This window comes from Cricetulus griseus, chromosome 3 (genome assembly GCF_003668045.3).
Source record: "Cricetulus griseus strain 17A/GY chromosome 3, alternate assembly CriGri-PICRH-1.0, whole genome shotgun sequence".
Taxonomy (NCBI): Eukaryota; Metazoa; Chordata; class Mammalia; order Rodentia; family Cricetidae; genus Cricetulus; species Cricetulus griseus.
This window is the reverse complement of record NC_048596.1, coordinates 141811275-141823981: the sequence shown is the minus strand read 5'-3', so window position 1 is coordinate 141823981 and position 12707 is coordinate 141811275. Positions and strand designations below refer to the sequence as shown.

General features: G+C 39.6%; 1 protein-coding gene across 1 annotated transcript in view; it reads left to right on the top strand.

The window, feature by feature from the left end:
* The window catches only part of Tubgcp5 (tubulin gamma complex associated protein 5), a 38344-nt gene extending 26608 nt beyond the window's left edge, over nt 1-11736 (top strand). The window contains exons 16-23 of the mRNA XM_027404752.2: nt 1034-1216; nt 4122-4206; nt 4287-4407; nt 5161-5339; nt 6355-6480; nt 7155-7243; nt 10368-10468; nt 11426-11736. Coding sequence (XP_027260553.1) covers nt 1034-1216; nt 4122-4206; nt 4287-4407; nt 5161-5339; nt 6355-6480; nt 7155-7243; nt 10368-10468; nt 11426-11472 — 931 coding nt within the window. The 3' untranslated portion in view covers nt 11473-11736. The remainder of the gene's footprint in view (nt 1-1033; nt 1217-4121; nt 4207-4286; nt 4408-5160; nt 5340-6354; nt 6481-7154; nt 7244-10367; nt 10469-11425) is intronic.
* The last annotated feature ends 971 nt before the right edge of the window (nt 11737-12707 follow it).

The following is a 12707-nucleotide window of genomic DNA, read 5'->3' as shown; positions in this document are numbered from 1 at the left end:
ATAACAAAAGAATAAAAGAAACCCTCAAAACATGCACAAACTGTGCTCTCTGAAGAAAAACATAAAATTACTTGATAATAGATAACTACTTCTAACTCTGACTTACTCATGTTCATGTATAATCTCCATAAAGTTCATAAAATTAAGTGTCTAGTTTGCTTTCTATTGTTATGGTAAAACGTGACTAAACTCAACTAGGGAGGAGAGGATTTATTTGACTTACACTTAAAATTCATCATTGAAGGGATTGGAGAGATGGCTCTCTCAATGATTAAGAGCATTGACTGCTCCTCCACAGGTTTTGAGATCAATTCCCAAAAACTACATGGTAACTCACAACCATGATCTGATGCCCTCTTCTGGCATGGAGGTATACATGTAGAACACTCACATATAAAATACAAATAAGTGCAATTAAAAAAAAAAATCATTGAGGGAAGCTAAGGCAGAAACCTGGAGTCAGGAGCCGAAGCAAAGACCACAGAAGAATACTGCTTATTGGCTTGCTCCCCATGGCTTGCTTAGCCTGTTTTCTTATGTAACCCAGACCACCAACCCAGTCAGAGAAGGCATCACCCACAATGGACTGAGCCCTCTTTATCAATTGTGAATCAAGAAAATGTCCCCACAGCCTTGCATACAGAACAATTTGATGGAGGGGTTTTTCTAATTAAGGCTTCCTATTCCAGGATGACCCAAGCTGAGCCAAGTTGATGAAAAACTAGCCAGAGCTTAATAAGCAGGATGTTTAATATAGTAGGATCTATATTTTTTCTTAATGCTCAGCAGAAAACTAGTAGTAACTAAATAAATACTTTGAATGATGGAATTTTAATTAATTTTTCTTCTTCTTTCTTTTTTTTTGTGATTTGCCAGAAGATTTTTTAGAGGAATGAATATTTCCAATTTAAGTGATTTTTTTAGGCACACCTGTCTGTCAAATGACTTGTCAGTGGATAAATCTTGTATTATTGTAGAATTTTACACTACAGACATAAAGTGTGTTCTGTTCCATGTCTTCTCTCTTTTCAAGGTTGGTGGAGTACTTGCAGGCCATGAGGAATTTTTTCTTGATGGAAGGTGGAGACACCATGTATGATTTCTATACTTCAATTTTTGATAAAATAAGAGAAAAAGAAACCTGGCAGAATGTGTCTTTTCTTAATGTGCAACTCCAAGAAGCAGTAGGACAGCGCTATCCTGAAGACAGTTTACGGTAACATATGGGGGCACCTTTCACTTTAAGTGTATAAGTAAACTACATGCTGAGAAATCAGTTGTGAATTTTTACATACTGTTCTTGGTTACTTCTGACCAAAATACCTAACAGAAGCAACTTCAGGGGAGGTTTATTTTGGCTCACAGATTGAAAGACGTGTGTGTTTCATGGCAGGGAGGATGCAGTTAAGCAGAGCAGTTAATGTCTTGGCAAAGGGAATATAGTAATGCAATTGGGAAGCAGGAAGGAAACAGCAACAGGCATGGCATACTCCCTAGGACCTCAGTCAACTACTTATTTCTGCTAAGCCCACCTCATAACTTTCTAGAACCTCCCCAAATAGTTCCACTTTCTGAAGATCAAGCATTCAAATCATACATATGTGGGGGATATTACATATTCAGTCCACATCACATATGTTATCTTCAGATTGATCTTACAAGTTACTTTGCAAATTAGAAACTCAAAGCTGAGCCAGGCTGTGATGGCTTGGGAGGCAGAGGCAGGTGATTATCTAAATTCAAGGCCAACCTAGTCTATAGAGCAAGTTCCAGGATAGCCAGAGCTATACAAAAAAAAAGAAAAGAAAGAAAGAAAGAAAGAAAGAAAGAAAGAAAGAAAGAAAGAAAGAAAGAAAGAAAGAAAGAAAGAAAAAAAGAAAAAAAGAAAAAGATAAATAGAAAATCAAAGCTGAGATATAGTGGCATATTTCTGTGGTACCAGGTACTTGAGGTCTGAGATAAGGAGATAATTTAAGCCTGGGAATTTAAGCCTTTATCTACAAACAAAACCCTAAGAGGATAGTTCAGTGGATAAAGGACTTGCTACACAAGCCTGAGGACCAGAGTTTGGACCCCAGGACCCACATAAAACAGCCATATGGGCATAATAGTCCAACTGTAATCCCAGCCCTTGGGAGGTATCAGGAAGTGTGGAGAGAATGTTTAGGGCAGACTGGCTGTCGAGTTTCAGGTTCTGTGAGAGCCTGCCTCATTGGCATAAAAGTGCTTAACTATGACCTATACACACAGACACATACAAACACTCTACACGCATGATACATATATTCACCTCTCACCCCCAAAAAAGGAAGAAGAGGAGGGGCAAATTAAATTGGCAGCCGATATGTAAATGGTAGAAATGCTAAATGAGAGTTGAGCAATTGGAGAGCAGCCGACTTGTTAGGGATGGTGGCTTCTGTGTTTCTGTTTGAAGTCCTGTACATTACTATTGCCAGCCTTTACCAGTCCTGCCTCCTTGAAGACATCCACAGCCTCTGCGGCAGGCCCAGTTCTCCTGAATGGCTTGGCCTTGCTCTCCTCCACCACAAGGGACTTCACCCTCAGAAACATTGTCATCACTCATACTCAGGCCCTTCCTGTATGTCTCACACCAGACAGAAAAAGCTTTTCACTGTCAGGTTCATGTTTCCAGCCTCCTGTCTTACACACTTACACACCATGTTCTCCCTCTACTGCATTTCACATTGCAGGTATTTGCAAACATTTGTGACTTCCCCAGGTGCCATTCTTCCTCACTCCTAGGCCTTCTTCCCTCTTCTGGCCTAACAGCCTGTCTCCTCATTAGTGCTCCTTGTGTTTTCTGTGCCATAAAAGCAGCTCAACTGATCTGCACTGGAGACAGGAGAATCAGATCCCATCATCTGCATAATAAGCACTTAAGTGAACATTGATGGAACAAACTGTTAAAAACTAAATAGTTCTATCAAGTCCCTGTGCCATGGAATAAGTGGGCAAGTTCATATTATTCACACATTTCTTTACCTTTTACTTCCCTGGATTCCTTATTCTAAACCTTCCATAAGATGCATCCAGTTAGCATCTTCTAGTATCTCAGTAACCAGAGCTCACAAACAGGACCTGTAAATCACATGAATAATGCCTGGCACATGGATATTTCTCTGATCTGTGTTGCTTTCTTTCTTAGGAAAGTCATGTTCAGACCCATCCAGGAGTGCAGAGCTAGAGCAGTACCTGCACCTGCAGCAAAAGCAGACCCCACAGCGTAGTCTATAGGAGATTACCAAGGAGCAGACCCCACTGTGCACACTCTATGGAGACTTACCAAGGAGAAGACCCCACTGTGCAGTCTATAGACGATTACCAAGGAGCAGTTCTTCTGGTCCTTTCCCCTACACCTGAACTTAATGCTCAGTCTTTTTAGCCTGACTTTGACCAGAATTGAGTTCCCAGCCTATTCTCACACTTTTTTTTTTTAACTCTAATTAACGTACTAGCATTGTCAGTATCTTTTTTATAACAAAACCCATTGTTTTAAAACTAATTGGATATTGGGGCACATACACCTGTAATCGTGGCACAACAAAGGTAGAGTCATGGGGATCTCAAGTTTGAAGGCAGCCTACAATAAATACATACAGCCAGAGACTATCTCAGAAACCAGACATGGTGGTACAAGAATTTGGGAGGCTCGGGCAGGGAGGTCACCTTGAGTTCAAGGTCATGTACATCCCAGGACCTTGTCTCAAAAAAACAAAATTGCTGGTTGTAGTAGCTTATATCTGTAATTCTAACATTCAAGAGGCTGAAGCAAGAGGATTGCCATACTTTTGAGGCCAACTTGGGCTTTACAGTGAGATCTTGTCTCCAGAAGTGGGGGCAGAGATGAGGGGACCAAAAACAATACCACTCATTTCTAAAACCATGTTCCAGTTCTGAGGTATACGCTGGAAAATGTAAGTTCATCTGTATATTTATGTTGAATGGAATGTTATGGGGGGTGGGTGCTATTATTGTCAGGACCTCACTCTCAGTACCCAAGTGTTATACCGTTCTGTACCTATGAATCCATGAAAAATGTTAGAACATTTTTATAAGAATATAGTATTATCACAAACTAAAACTGAAACTTCTTCATTTAGTTTATCTATATCTTTTGAAAATGTTGATACAACTAAGAAGAAACTACCCGTTCATACCTTAGATGGTCTTACCCTGAGCTACAAGGTAAGCACTAATCATTTTTTTATAAAAGTTGTTTTTTATTAAAACTAGTGTGTGTGTAAACTTTATTTTTGTTTTCATAGGTCCCGTGGCCTGTGGACATTGTTATAAGTGTAGAATGTCAAAAAATTTATAATCAGGTGTTCCTTCTCCTATTGCAAATAAAATGGGCCAAGTACAGCTTGGATGTTCTACTGTTTGGTGGTAAGATTTGATTTCAGTAAAGTACTTCTAATTTGATTTTAGGCCCTGGAAAAAATTTGTATAGGTTTTCGTTATTTTTATATATAATGAAATACCAAACTGACACAGAAGTGTAGCAGTTTTTACTTAAGCCCCTTCTACAAGAATGAAGTTTGGGTCTGGAGGGATAGCTCAGCAGTAAAGAGTGCTTGCTGCTCTCCCAAAGGACCCATTTCAGACAGCTCACAACTACTTCTGACACCAAGTCCAAGGTAGCAGGCCCCCACCTCTGGCCTCTGCAATGGGCAGCGTATATACACACAAACACGTAGAGCATTCACTCGTATGACATCCACTCCCACATACACAAAAATAATAAAGTATCAGGAACTCATAGGGTTAATCTTAAGTGTAATAACTTATTAGGAATTGATATCCAAAAGTTTAGTGAGGGTCTGACAGGTATTTTAGTACTTATCATCTGTCTTCTCTGTGTCTGCCCAGCACTGGGATTAACAGATGTGTGTCATCATGACTGGTTTATCCAGTGCTGGGAAGTGAACCCAGGGCCTCAAGCATGCTAGGCAAGCACTCTGCCAACTGAGCTACAGCTCCAGCCTCATGAAACTTTGTATTTTACCTTCCCAAGGCACAGAGATGCCCTTTAGGTTCCCAGTGCTGCAGGTGCCACATCCTTCGCCTCCTTGTGTCAGGGTACAGTAGCTTTACTTAATTCCATTATTGCCCATTTTTTTTCCTTTCCCTCTTTTATAGAGCTGGCTAATGCTGCTGAAAGATCCCAAGGAAAAGAAGACAATCTGTGTGAAGAAGACACACTCTCCCAGTTTGGACCACCCAAAGAATCATTAAGACAGCAGATTCATCGAATGTTTCTCTTACGAGTGAAGCTCATGCACTTTGTGAATAGTTTACACAACTACATCATGACCAGGGTTGGTATTTATCTATCTCCTCAGTTCTTTCATCTCATGTAGGTAGTAGTTCAAAGAGAACACTGATCATGCATATGTTTATAACTTCAGAAGAGCCATAAAACAGATAGAGATTGTGAAGAAAAAAAAAAAGATATACATACTTTCATCATAAAATAACATGGCAGTGAGAATTCTTTGAGAATTTCACATAATGTACTTTGATCATATTTTCCTCAGTCCCTCCCCTTAACTACTTCCAGATCTACTTCCCTACACAGAATTTCATGTCTTTAGTTAGTTAGTTAGTTAGTTAGTTTTTACTTAGCCCATGAACTCCAGTCTGTGCTGCCCATATATTCCTGAGTGGAGTCACCATCTATGGGAGTGTGATTGACCTACTAGGAGCCATACTCCTAAAGAAACTGACACCCTCCCCCAAAAGCCATCAGCTGTCCATAGCTGCTCAGTTACAGGTGGGAGCTCATGACTTTCCACTCTATACAAGACTGTTGAGTAGCTTGATTGTATGTAGGCATCCACAGCTGCTATGTGCTTCCTGAGTGCAGCAGGTCCTGAAATGTCCATAAGACACTGTTTTGCTTGGTTCTCTCTCAGGCTCTTACAGTCTTTCTACTTCCTCTTGTACTAAGTGAGGCAGGCAGGGGAGATAGCTCAATTGGTACAGTGCTTGTCAAAAAAGCATTAGTGACTGAGTTTGGATCCCCAGTGCCCACATAAAAATCCAGGTATGGCTTGGCAGTGGTGGTACACACCTTTAACACTACCACCCGGGAGGCAGAGGCAGGCAGATCTCTGTGTTTGAGGCTGGCCTGGTCTACAGGGTGAGTCCCAGGACTATACAAGAAAACCCTATCTTGGAAGAAAAAAAGCAAACAAACAAAAGCTCCAGGTGTGTTTATACACCTAGGGAGGTGAGAGGAAGACAGAGACAAGAAAATCCTGGGGCTTACAAGCCATGCAGTCTGGCTAAGTGGATGAGTGCTTACTAAGCTTCTTGTCTTTCTCATTCAAGATTCTTCACAGTACAGGGCTGGAGTTTCAGCATCAAGTTGAAGAAGCCAAGGATTTAGATCAGTTGATTAAAATTCACTACAGATATTTGTCAACCATCCATGATCGATGTCTGCTGAGAGAAAAGGTGTGTAAGATTACATCTCAGGTATAACCAGCGGGGCAAAAGGGAATCTAGGCAAATGGGGATGTCTTTCTGCTGTGGAATTTTGAATTCTACAACTACTGTCTGTCCTGCATAGTCTTCTCGTAGGAAAGACCAGGTTAAATGGGGTTACAAATGTTTGCCCCACTACCAGCAATTACATTTAAGAAAAACATAGCAGGGCTGGAGAGATGACTCAGTGATTAAGAACACTAGTTGGTCTTCCAGAGGTCCTGAGTTCAATTCCCAGCAACCACATAATGGCTTACAACCATCTGTAATAAGATCTGGTACCCTCTTCTGATTACTGTATACACAATAAGAAAAACTTAGCTATCCAGAACTAAAAACTTAAGTCTTCAGCTATGCATGAAAGTGCACTAATTCATTATGAAGATGTAAAACAGAATAGTTTTACAACCCATAGTACTTCCACTGATGAATGTAAATGACATTCAGGAATGAAAGCTTATCATCCTGAAATGCATATTGACGTCTCATGTGGCCTTAGGTCAGAACCTTGCACCTTCCTTATACATAAAAGACGATCATTATAATGATGTGCTTTTTCTGTGATGTAATTAGGAAAAAATATTGGTGCCATTGTCCAGACATAGTTACAAAACCCATATTTTGTCTCAAACATTGATCTTCAGGTCAGCTTTGTGAAAGAAGCCATCATGAAAGTGTTGAACTTGGCGCTCATGTTTGCAGAAGGTTGGCAGGCAGGCCTAGGAGCTTGGCAGTAAGTATATGCTATTTGATAACCATATCGTGACCATTCTAGCTTCCCTTCTAACAAGCTTCATTTGAAGTCTTTCTACTCCCAGTCTTGGTAATTGTTCATTGTAACTAAGAATTGCAATTTTTAATGTGAAGGATGAGAGTATAGTTCATTGGCTTTCCTACCATGCATAAAGGCCTGAAATTGAATCCTATGTGCTACCAATGATAAAATTTATTTAGTTAAACTAGATAGCATAAGGTAAGTCAGTTTTCTTATAAAAGGAAAAACAGTTTAAAACAAAATCTGAGGTTTTTAATTAAAATAAGCGAACATTCTCAGATGATGAGGCTCAGTTTTTATTATAGATACCTCCACACATATGGAGAAATGTAAAGGATAACATAACAAACCTGTTTGACTCAACATTTTCCAAGGATGACCAGTTCTGGGTCATGATCCACACTCCCTCACACTTGCTAAAACATTTTAAAGTGAATTATGGGCATCTTGCTGGATTACTGTCCAAATCTCTGTTTGTAAGCTCTGAAAGATAGTGTATTTTTATAGAATGTTTTCACTTGTGTAATATAGGAAGGCAAAATACTTAAAGTCATTACACAGGAAAAGGCCCAGGAGCTTTCTTCCAGTCTAGCAGGAACATCTCCTATTTAGTTTTGTTTCTGTGCTAGGGATTGAACTCAGGACCATCCTGTGCTGTATAAGTGGTTTAGCACTGAGTTACACTACTAGTCCATGTAATATCTTCTTACATTAATTTAAATACACATTTCAGTGCTTAGCCTCTGTCTCATTTATGAAGTATATGCAATGATAATTTACTTTGCTGAAATAAAAGCTCATATCTGGTAGATAGGAGGTTTTGTTTGTGTGCTTGTGCCTATATGAGTATATATTCACACAAATACATGAGCATACCTGCACTTTTGTCTGCACATGGAGGCCAGAAGAGTATGTCTGGTTATCCTCCTCTGTCAATTCTCCACCAGTTCCTTTGAGGCAGAGTCTCTCCCTGAATCTGGTCACATTTCCCAGACAGACAGAAAGCTAGTAAGCCCAGACACCCTCTTGCCTCCACCCTCTCCAAAGCTGTGGTTGCATACATTTGAGGGGTTAATGCATGAGTGCTGGGATCCAAATTCTGGGCCTCATGGTTACACAGCTAACACTTAACAACTACATCACCTCTCCAACCCTTGACTGAGTTTTATAACAAAACCTGTATTTAGTCAATGTTAATAGAAAGGGGAAGAGTTCACCCTAGTGCTGTTGTCATTCAGAATCCTAACCTGTAGTTGTATGAAGGAAGAAATTTAGATAGTAATCATAGGTATGAAATATTAGTCTTGGGCTGATGAGCTATCTCAGCAGGTAAAGGCATTTTCGACACAAGCCTGACAGCCTGAATTCAACCCTCAAACCCACATAAAGGTAGAGAGAGAGTATTTGTTACATAAAGTTGTCTCCTGCCATCATCATGCGTGCGATGGCACACAAACACCCACATTACTCACAAATATGTACAGTAGTAGTAACAGCCAGGGACTAGGAATGTAGCCTGGTGGTGAAGCACTTGCCTAGGATGGTCCATGCCCTGAGCTCTATTCTCAGCAACACAAAAGCACAAGGAAACAGATGCCTTCCTGACTTGATACTGCCCTCTCAAAGTATACAAACGACTTTTCTCTGTAACACTGAACCAGATGAGAGAACCGCCACTCCTTATGCTTATTAAATGTCTACAACAAATGTCAGCAAAAAGTAGTAGTGGGGAGGACTTAAGCATGGGGACATAAATCTTGGCCAGCATCTGGGCAGTGGTGTCACACACCTTTAGTTCCAGCAATTGAGAGGCAGAGGCAGGAGGATCTCTGTGAGTTTGAAGCCAGCCTGGTCTACAGAGAGAGTTCCAGGACAGTCAGGGCTGTTACACAGAGAAACCCTGTCTTGGAAAAAAAGAATTTTGACCTACTTGGAAAGTGGAGGCTGGAAGATTGTGAGAGATGGCTCAGTAGTTGGCATCACTGGCTGCTCTTCCAGAGGACTCGTTTCAGTTCCCAGCAATGAGATGGCAGCTCACAACTGTCTGTAACTCCAGGCCCAGGGGACCTGACACCCTCACACAGACATAAATGCAGGCGAAACACCAATGCATATATAATTTTTTAAAATGTTTCAGTGTATCAAATTTGCTTCTAAGTAAGTGCTATGGTAAAACTGGGGAGGGTTTTTTGGCTCTAGGTAAATGACTGACAAAGATGGTTGATGAGCTGTTGTGTGACACACGCGCGAGTGCACTCACGCGCACACACACACACACACACACACACACACACACACACACATACACACACACATCTACTCACCCCAAAAAGGGACCATGACAGCATGACAGACCAAAGTAATGAATGCACCAAAGTCAACTTGATGAGCCGGTTCAGAGAATCTGACACTCTTTTCTGGCCCCCACAGGCACTGCATGAAGATGGTGCTCGGATGTGCATACAGGCTGAAAACCCATACACATAAAGACAAATAAACCTTCAAAAGCTCAACATCACCCTCAACTACATAGTAAATCTGAAGCTAGCCTTGGCTATATGAAACATTGCCTCAAAAAAGAAGTCCTAAGGAGAGATTCAGTTAAAATATAAAATCACACATTTCCTAGATAGTACTTAATTCTAGAGCTATGACTGGAGCTATGACTGGAGACATTCCCTTTTCCTTTATTTAGCCTGCTTCTGCCTCCTGTCAAGTTTGGAACTGCAGGAATACACAACACCCAGCTTTATGTGGTGCTCGGGATGGAGCATGCGTGTTAGGCAAGCACTAGCAACTGCGCTGCATCACCAGTCTCTTAAGACTTTTCATCTTAAAGAAAGGCAGGATGTAGTTCCAAAAACTTTGGAGCTAAGGCATTAAGATTTTACGTTTTTGTCAATCCTAGCCAATATGATACCCTGTCTATGAAAAAAAATCCCAAACTAATATAAAATATTGTTTCATATTTTATAATCTTCAGCCCCAGGATTCTACAAATTACTTAAATGATAATATTGTAGCCTGCTTATTGCTAGTTTCTATGCACTTATTATAAATTGAAATTTACTTTCTTTCTTAGGATGGAATCTATAGAGAAAATGGAATCTGATTTTAAAAACTGCCACATGTTTCTCGTAACCATTTTAAATAAAGCTGTCTGTAGAGGATCTTTTCCCCATTGTGAGTATATCATCTTACATTGTCACTGCTTTCATAATTTTATTGTAACTAAATCTGTGTGTCAGTATTTGTTACTAGTCACATGGAGAGTTTGACAGTTTCCCATTTCAAAACTCAAAGTACTTAGCCATGATTTGAATTGGCATTGCAGAATTATGATGGCATGGGTAAATATCAGATGGCTATCACTAAAACTGAATGAAGGTCTTGCTTATTTGTGTGCCTTTTATTTCAGTGGATTCCTAAAATGGAATTGTAGGAGCTTGGAGAGTTAGTTTTTTACTCTTGACTCTCGCATGAATCCTTTGTAAGATACAAACTTTTAGCAATTTCACAACTGCCAAGACTTCCTTTTATTGCAAAGAAATATAGATTTTTACAGTTCAGAATATAGGGTGGGAGGGAGATTAAGAGAGATTTGTGAAGTGAATCGTTAAGGAGTTTTTAGTCTGTGCAAAGTGGTATCTGTGTCCACGCCCTCTTTTTTTAAGTAAAGACTAGTGTTAATTAGTATTAAAAATTAAATAGTATTAATCTCTGCTCCAGTTGTGCATACTATGACCGAAGTACGCTTACTAAACACAGCAGATGTGAACTTCGATCTGCTGTGTAAGAAGTAACATTGGTACATTTGTCCATGGTTACAGGGGCCAGGGTAATGGAAGCAGATGCTAGCCGTAGATTAGGATATGACCCTGTATGAAGAGCTTGCCCCGGGGTCTATACCACATAGAACAAATGCTGTGCTTGATGAAATTCCTTTTTTTAATTTTCGAGATTCAAAGGTCTGAAATAGAAATGTCATCAGTTTTTTCCATTTATATTAACAAATGGTGATATTAATTATAAATATACCAGATATTTAAATACTTTTAAGTTTTAAATTCACTGAAGTCTTATTTAAACATCTAAACAAATTTAGAACTAATTTTTAACCTTTTTTTTTCCTTCCCCCAGTGGAATCTCTGGCACTGTCACTCATGGCCGGCATGGAGCAAAGTTAAATATCTCTAATGTAACAAGTACCTTAGACTTCATCATCATCCATGTACATTTCTACCGTTTGCAGCTGAGAAATAGAAATCTTTTTATTTTTTTTATTTTTAAACCTATCTAGACAAATGGATTGTTGGTATTTTCTCTGGAAATTGTTACAAGTATGTAGAATTATGTAAATAAGGTTTTGTATCTAATTACAATATATATGTATATATATATGTGTGTATGTGTGTATTGTATAAAATATAAAAGTAGATTATTGACTTATATTTGTTTTTCTTCTAAAGGACTGACTTATTTTTATTTTATGTGTATGAGTATTTTGACTGCGTCTACATATGTGCACCATGTACATACTGGGTGCCCAGAGGCAATAAGAAAGAGGGTATCAGATAACCATGTAAGTTTTACATTTCCTCTTCCCTAAAAGTTGGGTTAGATCATTCAATTTTTCCCTTTTTTTATGTGTTACTCAGCAGGTACTGTATAAGGACAGATGGATAATATAGACAGATAAATTCAGAACACAGCAGAACTGCACTTTAGCCTGCTGGGTCAAACTGACAGCCCTCATCCAACCATAATTGATATACCTTCCTAAGCTTATATAATACATTCACCAAGGTAGTATGTATATTTTAATGCATGAAATATACCTTACCCCCCATTTGGTGATGGTGGTGGTGGTGGTGGTGGTTGGCTTTTTTATTTGGTTGGTTGGTTTTCTAAGACAGGGTTTCTTTGTTCCAAGAACTCCCTCTGTAGACCAACCAGGCTAACCTCAAACTCAGAGATCCTGCTGTGTCTGCCTTCAGAGTGCTGGGATTAAAAGTATGTGCCATCAGCTGGTGTGTCTGTGTGTCTATGTCTGTGTCTGTATGTTTGGGTGGCTTGTTTTTATTTGTTTAGTTGTTTTGGGGGGGGCTGCATTTGGGGATTTTCTTCTGGGTTGTTTTTTTTTTTTTTTTTTTTTTTTTTCTTGAAACAGAATCTCACTTTTTAGCCAAGGCTTGCCTCAAACTCAGGATCTGCCTGCCTCAGTTTCCTAAGTGGTAAAATTACAAGCATACCCTGCATATTCTCACTGTCCTATTTATGGTTGCTATTGGCTGTGATGAAACTCCATGACCAAAAGCAAATTAGGGAGGAAAGGGTTTATTCGTCTTATACTTCCACATCTCTGTTCATCATTGGAGGAAGTCAGGACAGGAACTCAAACAGGACAGGAATCTGGAGGTAG